Source organism: Wyeomyia smithii, chromosome 2 (assembly GCF_029784165.1).
Source record: "Wyeomyia smithii strain HCP4-BCI-WySm-NY-G18 chromosome 2, ASM2978416v1, whole genome shotgun sequence".
Classification (NCBI taxonomy): Eukaryota; Metazoa; Arthropoda; class Insecta; order Diptera; family Culicidae; genus Wyeomyia; species Wyeomyia smithii.
Window position 1 is genome coordinate 142035558 of NC_073695.1, and position 27151 is coordinate 142062708.

At 39.7% G+C, this 27151-nt stretch overlaps 3 protein-coding genes across 5 annotated transcripts in view; 2 read left to right on the top strand and 1 right to left on the bottom strand.

Annotated features, from left to right (window-relative positions):
* LOC129722961 (coiled-coil domain-containing protein AGAP005037-like) overlaps positions 1-27151 on the bottom strand; it is a 1195377-nt gene that overhangs the window by 342411 nt on the left and 825815 nt on the right. For all 3 annotated transcript variants that reach the window (XR_008727686.1, XR_008727684.1, XR_008727685.1), the window contains exon 2: positions 22524-22616. The gene's annotated coding sequence lies outside the window, so the exon portion shown is untranslated. The remainder of the gene's footprint in view (positions 1-22523; positions 22617-27151) is intronic.
* Positions 1880-2736, top strand: LOC129719998 (uncharacterized). The gene is made up of 2 exons (XM_055671408.1): positions 1880-2650; positions 2710-2736. Exons 1-2 carry the CDS (start codon positions 1880-1882, stop codon positions 2734-2736), a joined length of 798 nt encoding a protein of 265 aa, XP_055527383.1.
* Positions 2913-4007, top strand: LOC129719999 (uncharacterized). The gene has a single exon (XM_055671409.1). It carries the CDS (start codon positions 2913-2915, stop codon positions 4005-4007), a length of 1095 nt encoding a protein of 364 aa, XP_055527384.1.

The window sequence follows — 27151 nt, forward strand, 5'->3', positions numbered from 1 at the left end:
TCAGTCAGCAGTGACTCTGATAGCGGTTTTCAGAGCGGTGCGCCCACCCGCCTCTACGTGTTGACGAAGGCGTCAGCATAATTTGGTCCTTCGAACCGGATCCGAAAAATCGGACAGTAAACGTTTACCGTGTTAGTGAAAAGTGTGCTTCCGCGAGAAGATTGAACGAAAACTCTTGTGACAATTGACTCGAACATAGGGTGAAAGTGCTACTGATCCAACATCAGTGTGTTTCGTTCCGTGAGTCTAGATACATCCAGATGCCGTTATCCCACACGCCGGAGAGAAAAGCAGCCGAGTCTACGATGGATGCTGCAGAGCCGCTCATTACCAGCGCGGCCAAGTGAAGGCCAAGGTTACTGCATTGCTTAAGCAAATAGAGCGTGCAGAGAAAGCGTGTCTCAGGTGAGTCTTCCTGTTCTCAAAGTTATTTCGAAAAAATTTAATTCCCTTTACACCGAATTTAATGTGATTCAAGAAAAAGTCCTCAATAGATTGCTAGTGCCAAACTTGAGGAACAAGATGAAAAGGTTGGTGAGTTTGAAGCCCTTCACACAGACGCCATGATCAGAGTCATCCAATCCCATGACTGCAGTTGCGCCTATTCCTTCCACTAGCGCTAACCAGTTTCCACAAATAATAGTTCAGCAACAACCGTTGCAAGCTCCAATTCCGACATTTGATGGAACGTATGAAAACTGGCCTCGTTTTAAAGCGTTGTTTACGGATATAATTGGTCGATGTACAGATTCTGATGCTATCAAGTTACATCATCTCGATAAAGCGTTGGTTGGTGCAGCTGCAGGTATTATTGATTCGAAAACCCTCGTTGAAAATAATTATGCTCACGCATGGGATATTTTGGTGGAACGCTTTGAGAACAAACGTGTTATTATCGATTTTCATCTCTCAGGGCTGTTGAATTTAAAAAAGATGTCTAAAGAATCTCATAGTGAACTGCGCGCTCTTATTGAAACCTGCGACCACCATGTGGAAGGGCTGAAGTTTCTAAACCAGCCAATCGATGGCACTGCTTCATTGTTCGTGAACAAACATTTGATTTCTTGTCTTGATCCTGTTACCCGCAAGTCATGGGAACGAACCCTTAAACATGGTGATATACCTGACTTGAAAGGAACAATGGCTTTCCTCAAGGAACAGTGTCGCGTTTTAGAACGCTGTGAAAGCGATAGGTTGCAAGCCACAAGACAAACCCAGTATAAACCTTCGCCACCTCTTTCGAAATTTGCTAACGCAAAGGTTCATGCGGCAACTACTTTTCCAAAATCTAACCTTTGCCAGTTTTGTGGTAAAGAGCATTTAAACTTCCAGTGTATGGAACTTCGCAACATGGCGATTTCCGATCGATTACACAAAGTTAAAGAATCTCGAGTTTGCTTCAACTGCTTCCGTCGTGGGCACCATTTTACCAATTACCCTTCGAAAAATACGTGTAGTAAATGTAAAAGACGACACCATACTTTGCTACATATAGAAACGTCCAATGTGACTGAGAGTACAAAACCTTTGAGTGAGTCTTCGAATTCAAGCATACAGAGTCAACCTAAGCCCAACATACAATCAACTGAAAACTCAAAGAGCCCAGTCATCCCAGCGTCAGACGATTTCGTCATCCTGTTCAGTAAACGCTGGAAAGGCACATCTTCCGAATGTGTTGTTGCTAACAGTTATAGTTAATTTGATTGATAGCAAGGGTCAAGCTATCTCTTGTAGAGCATTTCTGGACTGTGGTTTTCAGACAAATCTGATTTCGCAAGAAATGTACCGCAAGTTGGGTTTAGAAGGTGAATCAGTCAACATCGATGTCCTTGGTGCTAGCAATGCTCGTTTCAAGGCCAATCGACTTGTTACAGTCTGAATGAATTCACAGCATACTGATTTTAGAGGAAACTTGAAGTGCCTAGTCGTTCCCAGAATCACTAGTCATCTGCCGTGTAGATCCATCGATATAGCGAATTGGAAAATTCCATCTGGGCTGCGTTTGGCCGATCCCTCGTTTAATAAACCTTTGCTGATCGGTATTACACACTTCTTCTCGTTAATGAAACCAGGACAGTATGTTATCGATCACGGTTTACCAGAACTCCGTGAAACAGAATTAGGCTGGGTCGTCTCTGGTGAAGTACACGACGTTTATGATCCGGTTGTTAATTCTCAATCAGTGAATGCAGTGTCAATTGAATTCCTAAACAAAATGATCAAACGATTTTGGGAAGTGGAAGAGTTGGAAGATGCCGTATTACCTCAAGCAGAAGAACATCCATGTGAGGAAATCTTTCGTAAAACTTATCGTAGAAATGATTCCGGAGGCTTCATAGTAGACCTACCGTTTCGTGATAACGTTGACCTGTTGGACAATAATCGATCATCAGCCCTCCGCCGCTTCTTTTTCCTCGAGAAACGATTGCAACAAAATCCTGAGTTACATCGTTTGTACTCCCAATTTATTAATGAGTGTGAATCCCTCGGCCATTGCAAGGAAATTCAGGAGAAATTTGATCAGCCTGGCAAGTTGGTATATTATCTACCTCACTATGCAGTACTGCGTCCAACCAGCTCTAGCACAAAACTTAGAGTAGTTTTCGATGCATCAGCTAAATCGATTGCTTCCGCAAAATCTTCAAATGAAGTAATGCATGTTGGGCCCGTTGTGCAGAATGATTTGATATCTATATTACCTCTTTTTAGTCGCTTTCCATTCGCGTTCAGCGCTGATATATCGAAAATGTACAGACAAATCCTTATAAACCCGGAACAAACTTCCGTTCAACGCATATTTTGGCGTGTCAATCCAAGTGAAAGTCTACGAGGCCTGGAGCTACAAACCGTGACTTATGGTACAGCAGCAACCCCTTTCCTGGCAACCCGATCATTAGTACAGTTTTGCGAAGATGAAGGTTCAGATGATTCTTCAAGACTGCTATGTAGATGATTTAATAACTGGTGCTGATACTATAGAAGAAGCCATTGAAAGCCAACGTCAAATCCGTTCACTGTTAGCAAAGGGACAGTTTCCAATACACAAGTGGTGTGCTAACGATGCCAGAATTTTGAGTGATATTCCAGATAACGAACGTGAGAAGCTAGTTTATCTCAACCAGACATCAGCTGACCAAGTTATTAAGACTCTTGGACTTATATGGAACCCTTCGAGTGACAAATTTTTATTCACATTTGATCTTATATCGGATGATAAGCCTATAACAAAAAGGCGTTTATTTTCCATAGTCGCCAGATTGTTCGACCCTTTGGGATTTCTGTCACCCACTGTGGTGCTTGCGAAGCAGTTGATGCAAAAGACTTGGGTGGCCAAGCTGAAATGGGATTGCCCATTGGAAGGAGAGCTTCTCGAAACGTGGTCTAAGTTTTATAGCGCTTTGCAATATATTAACAAAATAGAAATTCCACGATTTTTCTCCGTTCCTGGTTCCAGTACAATTGAACTTCATGGATTTGCTGTCGCATCGGCGCATGCCTATGGGGCATGCTTGTATGTTCGCAGTATCAATGACGAAGGATACTGCACTTCGCGATTACTTTGTTCAAAGTCCAAAATCGCACCTTTGAAAGATTTGACGAATCCTCACAAAGAACTTTGTGCCGCGTTGCTGTTAACTCGGTTAACCCGTAAAGTGCTTCCAGCTCTACAAATGCATTTTTCCGTTATTCGTCTTTGGTTGGACAGCCAAATAGTTCTGGCTTGGTTGAAAAAGCCACCTTCACTGCTTAAATCGTTCAATCAGACACATGTTAACGAAATTGTTTCGAACAATGACAATTTCTCTTGGTCATACGTACGTTCAAAGGAGAAGCCTGCTGATGTCGTTTCGAGAGGACAACTGCCAGAGAAATTGAAACTTAATCAACTATTGTGGGAAGGTCCATCGTTTCTAAAATTCGGAAACTACCAACCGATGGCTCTCGATGATATTCCTGATGATGAATTGCCTGATATGAAACCGGTCTCAGTGCTGGTCATGTCTTAGGTGAATTGCGATGATCTCCCACTTTTCAAAAAGTTAAGTTCCTTTCGAAAGTTACAACGAGTTTTGGCCTATGTGCAACGTTTTTGTAATAACTGTTGTATCAAGAACCGCTCCGAACGACTTAGAAAGTCTAATCTTACCATAACGGAGCTTCGAGCAGCATTACACGCTATAGTAGTTGTTATCCAGCAAAAAAACTTTGTTGGATGAAATTATTCAAATGGAAGAAGGAGAACCATGTCATAAAATTGGATCGCTTGAGCCATTTTTGCACAACAACGCACTTCGCGTTGGGGGAAGACTGCAAAATTCTCAATTACAGTTCAACTCCAAACATCAGTATATTCTTCTACGTCACCCGATTACAGATCTTATAGTGCGAGCTTATCATGAAGAAATTTTGCACATAGGTCCCTTGGGACTCTCATCTGCTCTTCGTCAACAGTTTTGGTTGTTAGGTTCCAGATCTGCGATAAGGAAAATAACTAGAAGCTGCATCCAATGCTTCCGCGTAAAGCCTAAACGTATCAACCAATACATGGGAAATCTTCCAGGATGTCGTGTCTTACCGGCAGCCCCATTCGAAGTGACAGGACTTGATTATGCGGGGCCGTTTGCTATTAAACACGGACTCAGAAAACCAACCTATATAAAAGCCTATGTCGCCGTATTTGCTTCCATGGTGACCAAAGCGGTTCATCTTGAACTTGTGTCGGATTTAACAACTTCAGCATTTATTGCCGCTCCCCACAGGTTTGTGAGTCGCCGAGGCATAATTCGTGAAATGCATTCAGATAACGCTACGAACTTCCAAGGTTCAAAATCCGAGCTACACGAGCTGCACCGCTTATTTCGTGATGAGACTGCAATCAACAAAACAGAATCGTTTTGCAGCAGTAAGGAGATCGAATGGAAATTTATACCCCCTAACGCTCCAGAATTCGGTGGTCTATGGGAAACCGCTGTCAAAAGTATGAAATTCCATTTGAAACGTATTGTGAAGGGAAGTTCTTTGAAATTTGAGGAATTCACTACATTATTGTGTCAAGTGGAAGCTATATTGAATTCACGTCCGTTATTCTCCCATTCTGATGTACCAAATGACACAGGCGTTATTACTCCAGCCCATTATCTTATTGGCCGTCCTATGAATTCTATTCCCGAGCCTTCATACGAAACCGTCAAAATTAATCGTCTCTCAAGGTGGCAACATCTACAACAAATGCGAGAACATTTTTGGAAGTCGTGGGTACGTGATTACTTAACAAGTTTGCAGCCAAGAGGTAAAAATTACATCTGTTTTCCAAACCTACGACCAGGAATGATTGTTCTTATGGAAGATAAAGCTATACCTCCACAGACTTGGAAAATGAGGAGAATAGTGAAGGTTTTTCCGGGGAACGATAACTTAGTACGCACTGTCGATGTCAAAGTTGGAAATGCGGTTTTTTCGTCGTCCAATCACAAAACTGTCGTTATTGCCTATCGAAGACAATAAATAAACTAACAACCACTTTACCAGAATTTCTTTAAAAAGGTCCAGCCAGAAAACATCTTTTTGCGCGGGGGAGGACGTTCGCGAAGCGAACAAATTTTGAGCATCTCACACCGATATACATCATCGCTGCAGGACAATGCTTTTTCCATTCACTACGCCAACGTATAATGTCCTTTACGAATGAAGGAACACACCGAAGGACATTTTCTGACGCTTCTGGTACATTCTCCTGCTAAATGGAACACAACACGTGAGCGGCTGCGCTGCAACAGAAATCTAATTCATTCTACCGCATGGAGGAAGATGATAGAGGAAACGAGAACTTTCTGCGCCGCTACTAAATCACTATAAATACCGCGCTTCTGCGCAAGCTAGTTCATTGTGTATTTTCATTCCGATTGTGTAATTTCATTCCGAAGTGTGAATTTGAATCGTCATTGTGTATTCTGAACCGAGAGTGTGTATTCAAAACCGAAGTGTATTTCCAATCGAGTGTTTGTAATTAAAGTTAAAGTGAATGATATCAGTGCTTTATCATTAATCCGAAAGTATTTATTTGTGTTCGCTAGAAGTGCGCATTGGACCTTAGTGTGGTGGCTCATTTTCTTGTGTTTAAACAGCATTCGCGTAGAGGATAGGAAGCGTCGGGAAGGTGCGACGCGACATGATGGCGGAGCGGCCAGAGGACCAAAACAGGTAAAAAAGGCGCGGAGTAGGGGTGATGCCCTCATACTCAAGACGGATGGGTCGAAGTACTCAGAAGTCTTGAAGAAGATGAGGGGGGAAACCCAGCTCAAGGATCTGGGGGCGGATGTGCGGAGTATCCGCCGATCTCGCACTGGCGAGATGGTACTTGAGCTCCGGAAGGACGCCAAGAACAAGGGGGCTACCTACAAAACGGTAGCTGAAAAGGTCCTAGGGAAGGGGGTGCAAGTGCGGGCACTCACCTCAGAAGTGACTCTCCAGCTTAAAAACCTGGACGAAATCACTGAGGGGGCGACATTGCACAAGCGCTAAAAGCGAAGTGCGGGGTGGAGGTGGCTAAGGAGTCAATCCGCCTCCGCAAAGGTCCGGCGGGGACCCAGATAGCTACCTTCCGACTACCGTCGGTGGACGCTAACCTGGCCCTGAAAGAGGGCAAGTTGAAGGTCGGCTGGTCTGTATGTCCTCTGGGCATACTACAGCAACCAGACATTCGCTTCCGGTGCTTCGAGGGCGGACATAAGTCCTGGACCTGCAAGGGGCCCGATAGGAACCAGCTGTGCAGGCGATGTGGAGGTGCAGGCCATAAAGCAAAGGACTGTGGGGAGTCTCCCAAGTGCATGGTATGTTCCGGGAAACGGGACGCCAAACACTTTATGGGAGGCCCCAGGTGCCCAGCCGGTAAGCCGGCTGCGAAACCACGGGCGTAAGGGTGACGCAACTGAACCTGAACCATTGCTTCGCGGCTCAGCAGCTGCTACACCAAGCAGCCACTGAGTCGTTGTCGGACATCGCCGTCATATCGGATCCCTACCGCATCCCTCCCGGAAACGGTAACTGGGTTGCGGATAAGTCCAGTTTGGCGGCCATATGTACGACGAGTTCAGGAGGTTGTCTCAACCTCAGAAGAAGGGTACGTAGTTGCTAAGGTGAACGGAGTGTTCTACTGCAGTTGCTATGCTCCGCCACGTTGGTCTACCGAAAGGTTCACCCAGATGGTCGACCTCCTATCCATGGAGCTAACGGGCCTAACGCCGTTGGTGGTGGCGGGCGACTTCAACGCTTGGGCTGTTGAGTGGGGAAGTCGCTTCACGAACCACGAGGGGCCAGATCCTGTTGGGGGCTTTTGCAAGGCTCAACCTAGATCTGGCCAACGTTGGGAACAAAAGTACATTTAGCAGAAATGGTGCGGAGTCGATCATCGACGTGACGTTGACGTGACGTGACGAGCCCAGGACTGATCAAGAACTGGAGGGTAGACGATGGCTACACTAATAGCGACCACCAGGTGGTCTGTTATAGTGTAGACAACAACGAGAGGCGGCAAGCGACGGGTAGAGCCAACACTCCGACCGTTCGAGGGTGGAAGACATCGCACTTTGATGCCGAGGTATTCGAAGAGGCAATGAGAAGGGAGCGCGAGGGGGACAGTTGGCTCCGCCCGACTGCTGACCAACTAGTTGCTATGCTATCGCGGGCGTGCGACGCCACCATGCCTAGGACTCGCCAACCTAGGAATGGAAAGCCACCGGTTTACTGGTTGACGGACGCGATAGCCTACCTTCGCAGTGCGTGCCTCCGTGCAAGACGGAGGATGCAGCGTGCGCGAAACGAAGAAGAGAGGACAGAGCGCCGCGCAGCATTCAGTTCGGCAAGATCGATGCTAAAGAGTGCGATAAAGGCCAGCAAGAGGGCCTGCTTCGATAGGCTATGTGCGAGTGCCAATACAAATCCGTGAGGCCTACAGGATCGTTATGGCCAAGACTAAAGGCGCGCTGGCGCCTGCAGAGCGATCACCAGCGATGCTGGAGCGTATCATAGATATTTTAGCGTATATATATATATATATATATATATATATATATATATATATATATATATATATATATATATATATATATATATATATATATATATATATATATATATATATATATATATATATATATATATATATATATATATATATATATATATATATATATATATATATATAAATATATATATATATATATATATATATATATATATATATATATATGTATATATATATATATATATATATATATATATATATATATATATATATATATATATATATATATATATATATATATATATATATATATTAGAGTGGCCATATTTTATATGGCCGTTTTTTAAACTATCGATCTTAATGAGCGCCGGGCTTTCCTTTGACCTCTACGAAAAGCCACGAAAATTTGAAGTTGATCGGAGTTTATTTAATGGACCCACAAATCGTTTCCTTTTGACCTCTACGAAAAGCCACGAAAATTTGAAGTTGATCGGAGTTTATTTAATGGACCCACAAATCGCTTATATTTTAGAATTCCATTTACATGAAAACTGTATTGAATTTTTTCATTTTTCAACATATATCTCTCGATAATCGTATTTGAATACGCTTATATAAAAAAAAACAGTAATATATTTATCCTAATTTAAGTTTAAAATAACCGATAACTTTTGGTGTTTGTTAAAAAATTCGGATTTTGCATGAGGTGGGTATTTTCTCGGTATGAATCAACAACGTGCAATATAAACTAAAGTTCGTCTTCATTATGTGTTGAAACACGGTGAGAATTTTTCGTAAATTTAACACCATATTCTGTGGCGTCGTTTATAGCGAATAATTTTTGACAGAAGCTTGCTATTCTTCATTATTTTTCCATTCAGCTGAGTCACGGTCGAAAAAATCAATACTAAGTTCAAAACAAAAGCATTGGTTTTGTATAAAACGAGATGGGTTAAATTACATACTAGTAACTGTTCAGGATTTGAATGCTTGCAACATTCGACGACAGCTATTTAAGGCCAAACGGTATTGAAACCAATAATGGTCGACTTCGAGCTACCACTTTGAATATTCAAAGGCACAAGGTTCGGTAACAGTTAATGCGTTACCTGTGAAAACTTTATTTTATATTTGCTGCGGTGAAGCTGTGTAGGTATACCTATTTCCTGGGTATAACCTACCAGGACTTTCTCCAGAAAACCCTGTACGCGCAATTGGCGCGGAATTAATACACACAGATTAAAGTGGACTAACTGACTTTATTTTCGTACATCACTACTTAAATATACCCTACCGGTAACTCAGAGAGAGAGACTTTCTCCACTCTCTGTTTACCTTACTAATCTTTTAACCTAATCTAGTACTGCTAAAGTACAGGTGGCGTTTTGTTTATAACACAAAACTTGTTTATTTTGGTCGAGTTTGTTTGCCGGTGGCACGGCAGAAGGCTGCGCGAAGTTCTTTGCCACCTATGTTTGTTTGCCGGTGGCACAGCAGAAGGCTGCGCGAAGTTATTTGCCACCTATGACATAATCTGTTGATACATAGAGTGTTGACAGAGCCGTTCGCGGTCCTCTGTCAAGGGAACCAAATGTTTCGCCTGACTAAAGCATAGCAGAAGGCTATGCCCTTAATTATAAGGCTCGTGACGGAGCATTGGGTTCTTCGCAGGGTGTGACGTCACATCTGCCACCCCGCCTAGTTGGCCATTATCTAGAAGAGTCAATGGCCACACGGTCCGTCCTGACGGCCGATAGGTGTGTTTTTTTTTTCTTTTTTATTACAATTATTCTCGCGTTTTTATACACATATATACACCGTTGTTTTTTTATAACATGTTTTTTTTTCTCTGGCAAATGAAATTCTGTTATCATTAACAAATTCCGTCCTTAGTTGGGACGTGGATAAGAAAAAACTTCTTTCGACGGCTGCTATAACACCAGTTGCACTACTTTGCACACTTTCACTGTTCTTCCAACAAGTTCGTCGTGACGTCGTCAGAATTAGCTTTCGTCACCATGCTCGTTTGATGATGCTTATGATTTTTCAGCTGCCCCTCAGTGAAGGCCGTCTTTTCCAACACAATGATCGCGTAATCGTCACGCGATAGGCTTACAAAATGCCCCAACAGTGAAACGCTCTTGTGTGTACTGTTATTGTTCAGGATGCGAACAGGTACGAAGCCTGCCAAATCGTAGCTACGGCTGGTTGGATTGTTCACACCATCTTTCACAATAGACACCCGCCGTTCGACTCCCCACGCAACCGTCTGCTTTCCTTTTCGCGCTGTACTGGGCATCATGGTATGCTCCCATCTCAGCATCCATTGTAATCACCTCGGTCGTCTTCGATGATCGGGAGCTCGTCTCGTTGTCAATTCTTAGATGCTAGTTGCCCTACTTAGCAAGTGGTGCATTATTTTTTTGCCATTATTTTATCAATTCTTTTTTTGGTTTCGTTACTTTTTCCACTTGCTGATTAAAAATACTGTTCACTCGCGTACGGGCTTCATTCTACACATTCTACATTCTATTATCTACTCTAGGCTTCTACTTACAATCTAGGCCCGTATTTCTCTTCTTGTTCGGATGACATAATTCGGTTTTTCCCCCTACTAAGTTGTACATCATTTGTATTAGATTTGATTCAGTATTTCAGTATTTGATTCATCTGATTTTACAAATATAACATTCAATTGTGCATTGTTTACTTCTTTTCCATTATGCACTCTCTAACTTTGATATTTGATTTTTTTTTACATTTAAAATCATTTCGACACATATTAATCCATTTATCTGTATTATGCTTTTACTTTCCGCTTTAAAATATCAGTTCAACTTGTCTTGTGGCCCATTATTAACGCTTTTGTTTTTCATCAAAAAGAGTTCAAATAACTTTCTTCAATTTAAAAAAAAAATAGCATCAATTCTTTGCTTTGGTTACATATTTTCTTCATTTTGCGTTCTTTCCAAATATTTTCCTCCTTCTTCTTATAACAGTTTTCAATAAAATAAATCTGTTTCCGCACAATGTATTATTTTTTCATTTCTCTATTTTTGTTTCATCATGTTTTCATCGAACAAACCGCATTGGTTCAATCTTTTCTTTTCCTTTGTCAAGTATTTCCTGTCTGATTCATAAATAAATCTTTTCATTGTACAAACCGCGTTGATTAAATATTTATCGTTTTCTTCTGTCTTCATTGACAATGTTCATCTAATAACTGGCGTGTTCTTAACACCTCATATCATCTTCTAATTGCACCAAAAATGTCCCGTCACTTTCTCATCTGCTTTATTCTTTAATTTTTTGCATCTCTTTTTGAATCTGTAGTTATTTATTTTCGATTTGTCTCTTGCTACTGTCATACTTACACTACTTACACTTCTCCTGGTATGCAGTAGTCTGCATATTTCCTCTCCCCCTTCCATCCGAAGGTGCGACCGCCCGCTCTAGTGATTCCTGAAAGATAAGAAGGTTAGGAAATAAAAGGAAAATCTCGCACACTCACTCATTCTGGGTTAATTACTCCCTTGTTTACTCTATCAGTCAGCACTCACCTCAACCATTCCGGGTTAATTACTTCCGATGTATACACTCACACAACCTTAACTAATGAAAGAATAGTTCGAATCCCTTAAAGTCATTAGTCTTTTCGTCTGGAAAGTTCAGCCCTCTTTTCAAATGTCTTTCCTAGTTCTATTGTTGTCTCCATCGCAAAAAAATTTCCCAATACAGCATCCATCGATTTTCTTCTTCGTTTTCCTATTAAGCCAATAGCTATCAAACCTCGTTTTCATGAGGTCTTTTGTCCACTATAATTTCTTTCCCATGTTAACATTTGCATTTTACAAAAGAAAACAAATGCTGTTCTAAATTCTTTCAACTCTTTTTATCCATTAAAACCATCCAGATCATTCTAGTAATTTGAATTCCCCAAGTTTTTTGTTTATTTAACCTTTATCGGCGGGGTTCCTCCTCCCTCACGCCTTCATTCGTATTTGAATTTTTTCAACTGTGTCATGCCATTTGACTAATATCATCAAAGGCTGTATATCTTTTTCGGCGACTTATTCCATTTCTTCACGCCTTTACTTCAGTATGCTTTCTTCCGTTTGGTTCTGCCTATTAATTCCCGTCAATAAAATCATTCGAGTTTTTCGGCGACTTTTCGTATTTCTTCACGCCTTTACTTCAGTATACTTCTTTCCGTTTGGTTCAGTTTATGGACTCCCGTCAATAAAATCATTCATATTTTTCGGCGACTTTTCGTATTTCTTCACGCCTATATTTTACTTCCACCTTACTTTTTTATACAGTTTTAGGTGCTATTATACAGTTTTAGGTTATAACTCATGCCATCCAATATCGTATTTCATTAAATATATTCTGTCCGTTAACCTTGAAAGCATAGTTTAAGTTCATATATTCAGTCATAATAACGCTTAAGCCGGTTATTATGAACTTTTTCTAAACGATTGCCGTTTCTAATTACTGTGGTCATTTCGCTTGGAATGTCCACTACTTCATATGGTCCTCTCCATATGTTCTGAAGCTTTTGGCCTGCACCAGTCGCTACGGCCTTCACTAATACTTGTTCACCCCACATGGGTTTGTAATCATTTGATGATCTGTCGTAAATTTGTTTGCGGTTCTTTTTTACTCTTTTTCAGTTTGGCTTGTGCGTTTGCATGTAAATCGTAAAATATTTTCTTCATTTCATGTGTGTATGCATCATATGTCATCTTCTCCACTCCGTTCCGCTTATAGATTGAAGTCGGGATTCGAGCTATCCGTCCGTACAATAATTCGAACGGCGTATACCCTGTGGACGAGTTTACTAATGTATTATATTCAAACGTGAAAAACGGTAACAACTCGTCCCATGTGTGCGGCTTTCCGCCAATAAATTGTCTCAAATACGTTTTTAACTCGCGGTTTGATCTCTCTACCAAGTTAGCTTCTGGATGATACGGGCTAGTAGTAATTTTCTTGATCTTTAAAATTTTGCACACCTCTTTCATCAGTGAGCTCACAAAATTTGCGCCGTTGTCTGTGACTAGTTCCAACGGGGCACCGAATTTACAAATATAATTTTCTACGAAGGTCTTGGCTACCGTCTGGCTTTCTTGATTCTCCATTGGAGCGACAATAAGGTTTCTCGTCAAGTCATCCTGCATGACTAGACCATAACGGTTTCCCATATCGGACTCGGGTAACACTACTATATCCATGTATAATTTCTCGAATGGCTCCGATGCGGTTGTGGTGATCTGCATCGGTATCTTGTTTGATCTTCCAATTTTGTTCTTTTGGCAGGAATCACACTGCCGAACGTAGTTCTCGATATCCCGTTTCATCGTAGCCCATGTAAAAAGTGTGCCAATTCTCTGGCGCATTCGTCGCGCTCCTACGTGCCCTCCTGAGGGTGCATCGTGAAATTCCTTTAAAATTGTTTCCACTTGATCTGGCGCAATAACTGTACGCTCGCTATTAGCATTATATAGTATTAATTGTTTTTCTAGCTTACCCGCTAGGAACTGAATCATTTGCAGAACCTCCTGCTGCTTGATTTTTCTGAAGGATATTAGGTGAATGACCCCGGCTGCCTTTACTGCCGCGGGGCTCTTATTGAAGCTATCCAAAAACTGTGAAAAAAATTTCCGGCAATCGATTAACGAATTTTCGCTGCCGTCTACTATGAAACCGCCTACTTTCTTGTCTTTAAATTTGAGTACACCATCCTCGACGTAATCTTTTAGCCCTTGTGACAGCTGATACAGTGTCTGAAGTTCTCTGTACGCCGTCCGACTGTTCAAAATGACAAGACGAGCTTCGATATTCCTCTCGTCCAATATTCTCTTCGAGACTTCCACCGTCTCACTTGGTATCAGGTCATTTGATAATGCCTGTGAAAAGTCATCATATGAAATGTTGACGAGTTGTTGCTCATCCTCGTCCTCAGCGATGTCCGCAATGTCTATGGCACTTAAATCTTGTATTGTGCCGTTCAAATCATCCGGAGCGTTCTTCTGCTGCTCTAGCAGGCGTTTCTGCTGGCGCGTAATCATGGCTCTCTGCCTGTGGGGTGAACTTTCTTGCCCCTGACACGTCCCATCTGACAAACGTGACAAAAAATCGGCGACTATATTCTCGCTACCTTGTTTATATCTGATGCTGCATTCCAAACCCTGCAACTTCAGTCTCAATCTTTTCAGCGTTGGAGATGTCTCTTTGAGCCTCCAAATAGCTAAAAGTGGTCTGTGGTCCGTGTAAACGATAAATTTTTGACAAAAAATGTAATGTTTGAAATATTCTATGGCCCATACAATCACCAATAGTTCCTTTTCTATGATATGATATCTGGTCTCTGCACCTACAAGTGCACGACTCGCGAACGCGATCGGCCGGTGCATGGATTTTTCATTCGACAGGACGGCTCCAATAGCATAATTGCTAGCGTCTGTCGTAATAACAAAAGTGTCTTGATAATCTGGCCGGACTAAAACTGGCTCTGTAATCAGCGCGTTTCTAAGGAATTCGAACGCTTCCTGACATTCTTTCCCCCACACAAATTTGGCGTCTTTCTTCAACAAATCATTCAGCGGCTTGCGCTTCTCCGCGATGTTGGGGATAAACTTCCCGTAAAAATTTACTGTTCCCAGAAATGACCTTATACCTTTTACGTTTGTGGGTGGCTTAAGGCTTTGAATGGCCTTAATATTTGCATTGGTGGGTTTTATGCCTTCTTCATTAACGACATGACCCAAATACTCCAGCTCCTTTTTCAAAAACTGACACTTTGATGGTTCTATTTTTAAGTTATGCTTGCGCAAAGCTTGTAATAATTTTCGCAAGTTATCATTATGGTCGGTGATAGTGTCACCGAAAACTATAATATCATCGAGGTAGACAAAAGCTTTCACGTCCCCTATCTCAAAGAGAACAGTATTCATAAGTTTTTGGAATGTTGAGGGGCTGTTCTTTAACCCCATCGGCATCCGTGTAAATTCGAATTGGCCTTTGGGAGTGGAAAACGCCGTCTTAGCCGCATCTCGGCGGTCTATCGGGACTTGATAGAACCCCGATTTTAAATCAATTGAGGAGAAATATTTTGCTCCTCCAACATTATCCAATATCTCATTTATAAGAGGTATTGGGTATACAAACGGCTTGGTAACTTCGTTCAATGATCTAAAGTCTACCACAATTCTGTATCTTTTATTACCGTCAGCATCCGGTTTTTTTGGTACACATAACACCGGTGCATTCCAGGGACTAGTGCTGGGCCTAATAATTCCCTGCACCCTCATTTCCTCGATTTCTTTATTAATGTGTCGTTTCGTGGCCTCCGGAAATCTATATTGCCGTTTATTATTAGGCACCTCCGATGAAGTTTCTATCGTGTGTACGGCGGCGTCAGTAGTTAACTTGTCGCCCTCGAAAAAGAATATATCCGCATAGCTTTCGACTATATTCTTCACTGTCCTGAATTCTCTATCAGGCAAGTGCGCCAAATTCAGCACTTGCCGTAGTTTTTCAATTCTTGCATTTCCTTTTGACTCTGGTGTTAGTTTATGTTCTAATAGGTCATAATCTAGCCTAGAGTTAAGATCTAACTCGGTCATTATCGTATTTTCCCTGTCACGATGTGTGTCCTTCGGCCCCTCATACGTGTGGGGTATTTCTCCCCCTATGTTGGGACCCTCTCTAGGTTCCACGCAGGCTGTGGCATTCTCATTAACGATGTTGTTTCTTAGTTGGCTTTGCACCATGACTCTATTTCTGGCCGCTAAAAACACATGCCGACTAAGGGCTTCCTCTCTAGGCACGCTCCATGGGCCCAAACTATCCGGACCCCTATTGCCGTGTTTTTTAAACACAATATAGTCGAAGTTATTCCCTATCTGGAGGGTGTGTTTTTTCAAAAATTCTACCCCGATTATGCCGTCCGCCGGTAAACCGTTCATCAGGTGAAACTCTGCCGGAATCAAAAAGTTCCCGACTAATAAATCCAGGATAACCGTTCCTAAGGTTCGCACGATCCCGCGACCAATGCCCTCAAAAGTGTTTGTGTCTTGTCTGTTTACATGCACATTCAATTTCTCTGCAACATGCATGCTTAACATATTCGCGCACGCGCTTGTGTCCAAAATCAAGTTCAGCGTTTGCTGCACATTTTGTTTTGCCAGCAGTGTAATCATAAGCCGCCGGCTGGTGTCAAAGTAGACTCGCTTCGCCACACAGGCACTATTGTCTCGTATGTGGTTACATGCTGTTCTCCAGTCCGTTATCTCTATGTGGCTGGGCTCGTCAGTGATTCTCCGCCAATCGACGTCCTGACATAATTCCGCGAAATCATCGCTAAAGTATTCTTTCGCAAACGGGTCCTTTATCCCATGATTTTCGTTCCCCGAGTTCTTCGCCCCTCCATTTATACTTAACACATATTGTGAACAACCGTGCGTCTCATCGTCACTCCACCTGGAATAATTTGGAAAAATATCGTGCTCATTCCCAACATTGGGAGAAATGTTTTCGACCGGTTTGTTAAATTTGTTCCTTACAAAATTATTTCTATTCATCGGTCGGGGTGCCCGGCTGGCGTTGCCGTCGGGCCCCCAGCGACCTAGTTTTTTGATTGTTGGTAGCGCTCGTAGCCTCGACTTCGAAATTAGCGATCGTACGCATCATTATATCTACCATTATTATTATTGTAATTTCCGCGCCCGGGCGATCTTCCTCTATTGCTGCCGTAATTAAAACCATCATCATGGTGGTGATACTGGCGGTCATTATATCGATTGTTGTCATACCCATCATTATTGTAACTATTTCGATTGCTTTGCTGGTTGTTATTCCGAGCGGCAACCCGCCAATCTTGCGATTCGGTTTGGTGTATGTACCCGTTCCAACGCGCTCCCTGTGAACCTCGGTAGCGATCGTTATTATTATGTTGGTTGGTTTGGTTGCTGCCAAGGTTTTTACCCTGATTATACCAGCCGCCCCCTGACTGGCTTCCGTAGTTCCCGTTATTTTGTTGTCGCTCGTTTCCCCTATTAGCGTTTTCCCTGTAGTTACGATTGTTATTGTAATTGTAGTTGTTGGTGCTGCTACTGTTCCTACCTGGCTGCTGTCTGTAATCTTGGGCCTCGTTATTTCGTGTATAATTGATCTGCCGCTGGCGATTGCTAAATCGTTCATTGCCCCTGTTCTGCGAGCTTCTGGCTCCGTTGAAACTATCCCGGCCTCCTCCTTGGGTGTTACTACCTGTCCCATTCGGTTGCCAGCGCCTACCGCCTCTCTCTTTCTCTTGCTCCAGTAGATCCAAACAGCGTAGTCTGTTTTCTACATCCGCGAGTTGTTCGCATTCCTCCCCTCGTTCCTCCAGTAGGTCCAGCAGCTCGTCTAAGCTCAATTTCTTGTTTCCTCCCGCCATTAACTTCAGGTGTGAATTCCGCAAACCCAAAATAAAATGAATCCTGAGGCTTCTTTCCATTGCAGAACCCGCTGCACCCTCCTGGTTCTTTTCAAATGTATCCAGCAATTCTTTTATCTCTATCGTTCTCCTCTTATATGCGCTGTAATCTTCGCTCGGTTCCTGTCGTAGCGTTTCGATCCGTTTTATTACCGACTCGATGTTCTCAATGGAACCGAATTCTTTGATCAAGTTGCGTTTGACCTCTGGCCAGCTCTCCGCCTTGATCCGAGGCAAAACTGCCGCTGCTTTGCCTTTTAGTTTTAGTAGTAGGACTACATAAATTAGTGCACTGTGTGACCCGTTTTCTGGGATTTCGTCTGCGAAATGCTGAACATGGTATAGGAACGCTTCCAGTTCATCTTTGTGTCCCTTGAATTCTGGGATGCATTGCAGTGCATCCGCCTTCGGGAAAACGTAATCTGCCGCTCGGCTCATATTTATTTTATTTAGTTGTTTCCCGATATTAAAACTGCATCTACAGAATATGTTTTTTAAATTTTCGATATGATCCCCAAAACTGGGTGTGTCTTGAATTTCTACCTCGCTGATTTGGAGGCTTTTTTTAACAAATTCTTCTTCTAATTTTTCTAATTGTTCAAGTGCGCTTGCGCGGTTTCCGCGCTCTCCGTCGTGCTTCTCCTCCCTTGATTCCTGAGTTTCTACAAGGGTCGATGAAAGCGGGGGATCTTCAAAAATCACCGATCGCTCTAAGTTCGCCAACTGATCTTCTGCAAGATCTGATGTCTCAAACTCAAGACAATTTTCTGATAATCTTCTATTTCTGTTCGGCTCAGGAACAATCGCCGAGTTATTTAAGATTTTCAATGCCAGACACACTTTCGATTGAACAAGTGTGTACTGATCTGTTAATCTATTCCAATTTTCTGGCGTTAAATTCGAATTTTCATACTCTTTTAAAATTTCCGAAAAGTCGTTTAAAGCGTCGCTTAATAATTTTCTTCTATTAGCGACTGCCGCCCGCGTTCTCGGCCTGTTTATGTTATTGCTCAGATTATGGTACTCCTGGTAGACATAATCCTTAAGCTCTTTTAATCTTGACATTTATGGTCATAACCGTCTAACACCTATTCTGCTTTTGCAATATGCCGCATAATAAAAAAAAAAAAAAAAAAAGGAAATGACTCACTCACCCGAGTATCCTTGGCACAGGGCCGGTCATCGTCGTTGACTTCAATTTCCACTACGTAACTTCGGCACCTTCTTAATACGGCAATTCACTATATCGAATATCTGCCAACGTCGAAACTGACACTTACATGAACAAACGATCGCACTTTACAAGTCGTCTTCAGCAGCAAAACACAGCACCTTTTCCCCGCATACGAATGTCACTCGCTTGGGTTTGCCACCAACTCAGTTCACTTCCATGCAAAAAGCGAGAAAAGAGAACACTTTTTGTCGACGTCTTTTCTCGATTTTCGTTTTTCTTTTTTTTTCTTCTTTCACTAGCAGCACTACTTTCCAAGCTGCTGACCTCGATAAATCGTTGAATACTTTTTCTTCAGTTCTCTTTTTTTTCCTTTTTTTTTAAATAACACACTCTTTTTCCTCCGCGAGCACTACTTGGATTAAAACTCCGAAAAACTATTTCATTTTTCACTGAACCACAGATACTTAAACCACTACTTTTTCTTTTTGCTTCCTTAGCGTGATTACTACGACCGAGTTCACGACCGCGTCTGACTCCAGAGATACGTCCAAGGATTAAAGAAAAGATTCAATGGCGCAGAGAAGACCACGCGCTGTCACCACATGTGTAGGTATACCTATTTCCTGGGTATAACCTACCAGGGCTTTCTCCAGAAAACCCTGTACGCGCAATTGGCGCGGAATTAATACACACAGGTTAACGTGGACTAACTGACTTTATTTTCGTACATCACTACTTAAATATACCCTACCGCTAACTCAGAGAGAGAGACTTTCTCCACTCTCTGTTTACCTTACTAATCTCTTAACCTAATCTAGTACTGCTAAAGTACAGGCGGCGTTTTGTTTATAACACAAAACTTGTTTATTTTGGTCGAGTTTGTTTGCCGGTGGCACGGCAGAAGGCTGCGCGAAGTTCTTTGCCACCTATGTTTGTTTGCCGGTGGCACAGCAGAAGGCTGCGCGAAGTTCTTTGCCACCTATGGCATAATCTGTTGATACATAGAGTGTTGACAGAGCCGTTCGCGGTCCTCTGTCGAGGGAACCAAATGTTTCGCCTGACTAAAGCATAGCAGGAGGCTATGCCCTCCTAGGAACAAAATTAAACTTTAATTATAAGGCTCGTGACGGAGCATTGAGATCTTCGCAGGGTGTGACGTCACAAAGCAAACATGAAATAGCGTTTTCACAGGGAATGCATTAATTATTTCCGAGTCTTGTGCTTCTAAAAATTCGAAGTGGTGGCTCGGAATTGGCTGTTAGTGGCTACAATAACGTTTCACCTTAAGGACCATTCGCTTGAAATCGCGTGATCATTTTTTGTTTATTTTTAAGCGGGAAATCACCGGGGCTTAGTTACCACAAGCGATTTTTCATCTTTCCAGTTACAGCGTCTGAAATGACTATCAATTTCGGCATATGCGAAAGAATCACGTAGAAAATTCGTAACTTGATTAATACATTGGATAGCATTCGTACATCCGAAAAACACCTGAATGTGACTATAAAAGGGACATGTCTCGAATGCAATATATGATCTATGATCAGAGCAAATATTTTTTCAGGCATTAAATGTTTTTTTGCCATGAATTTTACGTGTGATGAGTGAAAAAGAGTGGCTTCACAACCAAGAAATGTGAATGCTAACTCCAAGCGCTCTTTATAATCGCCGCGAACTTGATTGCATAAAATGGCTTGATTTGATTGCAATGTTCATCGAACAATTTCGAGCGAACTTTTGGATCATTGAAGCTGTGAATGAGTTGATTGGCTGTGAATGAGCTGATTTCGTTTGATGCTCTTGTAAAACGGTTGAAGAAAGGTGTTTATTCGATGTTTTTGCCCTGTAATAGGGAAATCGCTCTTATATTCGTCTCATCACGCCTTTTTTATCAATTCATCCTCAAACTTTACCATATTTCCAACGTAAAACTTTCAACCACTTGACAGAATCGAAAAGCAAATAGATTTACTTTCAAAATTTGTAGAAATTTAACGGTAAAAGGGACAAATGAGCGAAATAAGATGAATATAGGTGCACCTAGCTGTTGAAATAAATAATGGAGCGATTATCCTATATTTTGTATAAAAGATCATAGATATGAAGAGAACAAGAACTATTGATTAGTTTTCGAAACATTCCAATTCACTAGCGTATTATGAACTTCTTGGGCGATTTTTGTGCCGGAGCTTGAATCAATTTTAAGCGCGCCCAAGACCTTTGCTGTTCCATCGTAACTCATAAGAATTGCAATTCGGTCAACATGAGATCTACCGACTATATTTGATAAAATTCACCATCCTAGTTAATTTGGATCACTAGTGCTGAACTGTTTCAAAGAACAATAATGATAATACTAAAACTAACATTAAATCCATACAAAAAGTTCTTAATAATTTTGCTTTAATCCGATTGTGTCGGTTCACTTCACGCAGTTGCTGCAATGAAGTACGATTAAGGATATAACCACTGAATGGCAGCTTCAAATTCTCTAACGATTATAAGAGGTCATTCATTTATTACGTAACGTACTTAGAAAAAGGGTATATTCCCCCCCTGCAAAATTGCGTTATTTAGGGATGCGAGGTATTCAAAATGGCTAAATTTAGCGTTACGTAATATGTGAATGTCCCTAATGATATGGTTTTATAATTGAAAAATTAAAAAGTATTTCGATGCAAAATATACAACTATTTCAGGAAACACAGATAAAAAACTTCAAAAAGAAATAGAAAAAACAGCCGTTCTTATGGGAATCTACTATTTTCAATATAAGCGTTTTGTGGGTCCATTAAATGAACTCGGATCAACTTCAAATTTTCATGGCTTATTTTTGGATATATATTTATATATATATATATATATATATATATATATATATATATATATATATATATATATATATATATATATATATATATATATATATATATATATTATATTATATATATATATATATATATATATATATATATATATATATATATATATATATATATATATATATATATATATATATATATATATATATATATATATATATATATATATATATATATATATATATAAATATATATATATATATATATATATATATATATATATATATATATATATATATATATATATATATATATTTATATATATATATATATATATATATATATATATATATATATATATATATATATATATATATATTTATATATATATATATATATATATATATATATATATATATATATATATATATATATATATATATATATATATATATATATATATATATATATATATATATATATATATATATATATATATATATATATATATATATATATATATATATATATATATATATATATATATGAAGTCAGAGTGGTCTAGGTTAAACCCCTTTATAACCTTTATATTAGAACATTTTGTTTAAAAGAATCTGTTGAATAGAATTTTATTCAGAGATTTTTCGAAAATTGCTTCTCCTGAAAAATTTGCTCGATGGCACAAAAACCACTCTGTTCCGCAACGGCTCATTTATTGACGAAATAAAAAAAGATTTCTATCAACTTTTCAATATTATTTTTAATTTTTTAATTTTTTTAAATTTTGATGCGTTTCTCAGATTTAGACGAAAAGGACCGCTTTTATTAAAAAAGACCGCCTCAGGAGTCCGCTCCGCGTTGAACTCACATTTTACATTGGGATTTTTTTCGAGAAAACATGGCTTCTGAGTACAACCGTTTCTTGAATTTCGAAAGGCCGATTTTTATTAGCGCCATATAAATATGTATACCGGTAAATTTCTACGACACACCCACATTCACAAAGAACGAAGATACAATGCTTACCTGGTGTACTGTAAAGTTGATCTGGTGAATATGTAAATGAAGACACTATGTTGTCTTTCGATCCATATGGTCGTAATTGTTTGGTTAAGTTTGCTAAAAAGATACAAAAGTATGTTATGTGTAATATTCGTTTTGGAACAAATATATTGAACATATGTAACCTCGTAAAAAATGTATACTAGAGTGGCCATTTTTGTAACATCATGCGATGTCGATGAGCGCCGAGCGGAAAAAGTTTCCTTTTTACTGTAAAAATAAGCCATGAAAATTTGAAGTTGATCAGAGTTTATTTAATGGACCCACGAAACGCTTATATTTGAAAAAATAATTTCTCATAAGAATTGCTGTTTTTTTTTATCTCTTTATGAAGTTTTTTGCCTCAGTTTCTTAAAATAGATGTGTATTTTGCATCTAAATACTCATTAATCATAAAACCATACCATTAGGGACATTCGCATGTTACGTAACGCTAAATTTTAGTAATTTTGAATACCTTCCATCCCTGAATAACACTATTTTGCATGAGGGCCTCGCACAATGGAACTCTTTATTGAATATTCCCTTCTTCTGAGTACGTTACGTAATAAATAAATGACCTCTTGTATTCGTTAGAGGATTTAAAGCTGCCATCCAGTAATTATATCCCTAGTGAACCGTCACATTCGGATTGGTGAAAGAAAATTATTAAAGTCATTAAGAGCTTTTTGTATGGATTTAATGTTAGTTTTAGTATTATTATTATTATTATTATTTTTCCTATGGAACAGTGGACCACTAGTTATCTAAATTCACTAGGATGGTTTTTTATTTAAAATATAGTCGGTAGATCTCATGTTGATCGATTTGCAATTCTTATGAGTTACGATGGAACAGCACGCGCTTAAAATTGATTCAAGCTCCGGCAAAAATATCGCCTAAGTAGTTCATAATACGCTAGTGGAATGGAATATTTCGTAAAAGTTTCGAAAACGAAATCATTCACAGCTTCAATGATCCAAAAGTTCGCTCGAAGTAATTCGATGAAGATTGCAATCAAATCAAGCAATTTTAAGCAATCAAGTTCGCAGTGATTATGAAGTGCTCTTGGAGTTAGCATTCACATTTCTTGGTTGTAAAGTGACCCTTTTTCACTCATCACACGCAAGATTCATGGTAGAAAAAATTTATTGCCTGAGAAAAATTTGCTCTGATCATTGACCCTAAATTGCATTCGAGACAAGTCTTTTTTATAGTCAAACTTCACATTCAGATGTTTTTCGGGTGTACGAATACTATCCAACGTATGATTCAAGTTTCAAATTATCTACGTGATTCTTTCGCATATATCAAAATTGAAAGTTGTTTCAGACGCTCTAACTGAAAAGATGAAGAATCGCTTGTGGCATTTGAGCGCAGAATAAGTTGAATTGGCTAGATATCCCGCTTGAAATTAAACAAAAAATGATCAGGCGATTAAAAGCGGATGGTCCTTAAAGTAAAACGGCATTGAAGCCACAAATAGCCAATTTCGAGCCACCACTTTGAATTTTCAGAAGCAAAAGGCTCGGAAATAGATAACGCATTCCCTGTGAAAACGCTATTTTATGTTTGCTTCACCGCAGCAAACATAAAACAGCGTTTTCACAGATGACGCATAACCTGTTACCGAGTCTATGTGCTTTTGAAAATTCAAAGTGGTGGCTCGAAGTCGGACATTTTTGGTTTCAATACCGATTTGCCTTAAATAGCTGCTGTCGAATGTCGCAAGCATTAAAATCCTGAACATACATAACCAATGCTTTCTTTTCGAGTTTTGAATTTACTTCAGTTTATATTGTATGTTGTTGATTCATACCGTAAAAATATCCACCTCATTCAAAATCCGAACTTTTTAACAACCACCAAGAGCTTAAGATCATTTTAAACTTAAATTAGAGTAATAATATAACGGTTTTGTAAAAATACAAGTGTATTCGAATACGTTTATCGAGAGATATATGTTGAAAAAAGTAAAAACTCCGTACAATTTTCATGTAAATCGATTTCTAGAATATTAGCGCTTTGTGGGTCCATTAAATAAACTCCGATCAACTTCAAATTTTTATGGCTTATTCTAGAGGTCAAAAGAAAACTTTTTCAGCCCGGCGCTCACTAATATCGATAGTTTCAAAAACGGCCATATAAAATATGGCCACTCTAATGTACACACTGCAAAATTTTTTTTTTTTCAATATGAAATTTTGCATAATATTTTGATTTACAAGAAAGAATTGATTTTTTTCCTGTTTTTAAAGAAAAAACCTGAAGTTATAACAAAACCTTTTGGTAAAACGTCCAGACTGCAGAAATATACAACACTTATTTTATAGCTTTTAGAATATACCTATCAATTTCGTCTTTTCTAAAAATAAATGTGTTCTAGTGATGTAAAATGATTGAAAAGAATATTCTAAACAAAAAGCGTATGTATTTGCCATTCTCCTAGAGAGGTATAGCAATCACTTGCAAAACCGAAGATATAAAAATGCACCAAAGGGCCGAATGGCATATATCACTCGACACAGTTCGACGAGCTGAGCATTTTCTGTATGTGTGTGTGTATGTGCAGATTTTCATTCTCACTCACTTTTCTCAGAGATGACTGAACCGATTTCCATAAAATTAATTGCAAATGAAAGGGCTAGCTGCCCCATAAAACCTTATGAAATTTTATTGTAATCGGATTTTTAGTTTGTATGTTATTTAACAAAGTGTGAAAATCACGAAGGCCCATTACCTCAGGAACTACTCAACCGATTTTAACAAAATTTATTTCAAATGAACGGGCTACACGAAAAACCCTGAACTTCTGAATTTTATAAAGATTGGACATGTAGTTCAAAAGTTGTGGAAAGAAACGTGTTCTGGAGACTATTTAACCTCACTCATGTTACTCAGAGATGGCTGGACCGATTCTCATAAAATCAGTGTCATATGGAAGGTATAGTTGCCCCATGAAATCATTTTGATTTGTTTTGTAATCGGATTTTTACTTTGCCTGTTATGTTCAAAAATGTGAAATTCAGCTGTGAAAAGGAAAATATTCCGAAGACTACTTAAACTCACTCGCTTTTCTAAGAGATGGCTGAACCGATTTCCACAAAATTAGTGTCAAATGAAGGGTCTAGCTGCTTTATAACACCTTATTGAGTTTTTCAGAAATCGGACTGAAACTTTTTCTGTAATGTATCAAAATGTGAAAATCACGAAACTTCATTATCTCAGAAACTTCACATCCGAGTGGAAAAATATTGATATAAGATGAACGGGCTAGTTAACTGATGAATTATGATTGAACACTAGGTTTCAAAATTTGAGTGCCATTTCATTTGATTATTATAATCGCACTTAAGCAACCGTTATGTATTGAATTGTTAGAACAACGAAAGTCTATTATCTCAAGTATTACACGACTTATTTGAACATAACTAGTGTCATACGAACGAGTCATCTCTCAAAATTACAAATAACAAACTTCATAACAATTGGATATGTGGTTCAAAAGTTTTGGAAAGAAAAGAAATTCAAAGGCTATTTAAAACTATACCTGCTTTGATCAATATATATGGCTTCAAAATAATTTAAATGTGGTATCGTACGATTTGAACGTTCCCGGTATCGCTCGTGATTAAATTGTTCGAAATTAAGAGTCATTTCTTTTAATTCGCTATTTATTGAGCACTGACATTACGTCAAATTTCATATTTTGTACTTGAATTACAACATCAATATTTTAGAACCCAAAGAGTGAATATACCATTATTGGATAGGAGCGTTCATGTGAATCAATTTTACAAATAAAAGGTTTGAATGAGCCCCCCCACATAGTTTTTGACATTAGTGCAGAATTTTTTTTGAATAACTTCAATAGCACAAATCGACATCTTTAGCCCATGGAAACATCTGTGTAAAGTATGAGCCAGATCAAAAATAATTGATTGAAATGCTTGCCCTATGTTGCGTGGAATTGCACAGATTTTTCAGTTTATGCAGCAAGGGATGCATCCCGCTAACGTAATACGCATGTCTTTTGAAAAGTTCAAGCGCAAAACCGAAAGTTTCGGGCGAAAACCTGGCTGAGGTCAACAAGGGTTGAACAGCGGTTGAGTTCTCTCTGCTTGCAGAGTGTTCATCGGTAGATGATTAACAACAATCGTGAAAAGACACATTTACCGCTTCCGGGACGTTGACGTTTGATGCCCGAAGATTTTATTGAGAATCTTGACTGTGTCTTCAAACTTCACGTCCTTGGGAAGCTTTGTCAGGATGTCGTTGAGATAGCGGCTGTGCGAATGGGTGTCCTGCTTCCGGAGAAGTAGACGTACCTTCGCCGCATGATTCAACTGGCCTGCATCGTTCTCGAAGAGGTCCTGGTAGCGGTTAAGCCAGCGTCCGAACGTAATTCCGTTTTCTTTGTCGAAGACAAACTGTTTGATGAGAGGACCTCCAAAATTTGCTCCGGGGTTTGATACTGAGGCTGCTGCTGCTGGGCCGCCATCTGCTGTAAAAGTTGGGCCATCCTGAAAATCATATCCTGAATTCCCGGTTGCGGCTGCTGATCAACTCTATCTTATGCCATGTTCGTGGATTCTTGAAATCCTCGTCGCCAA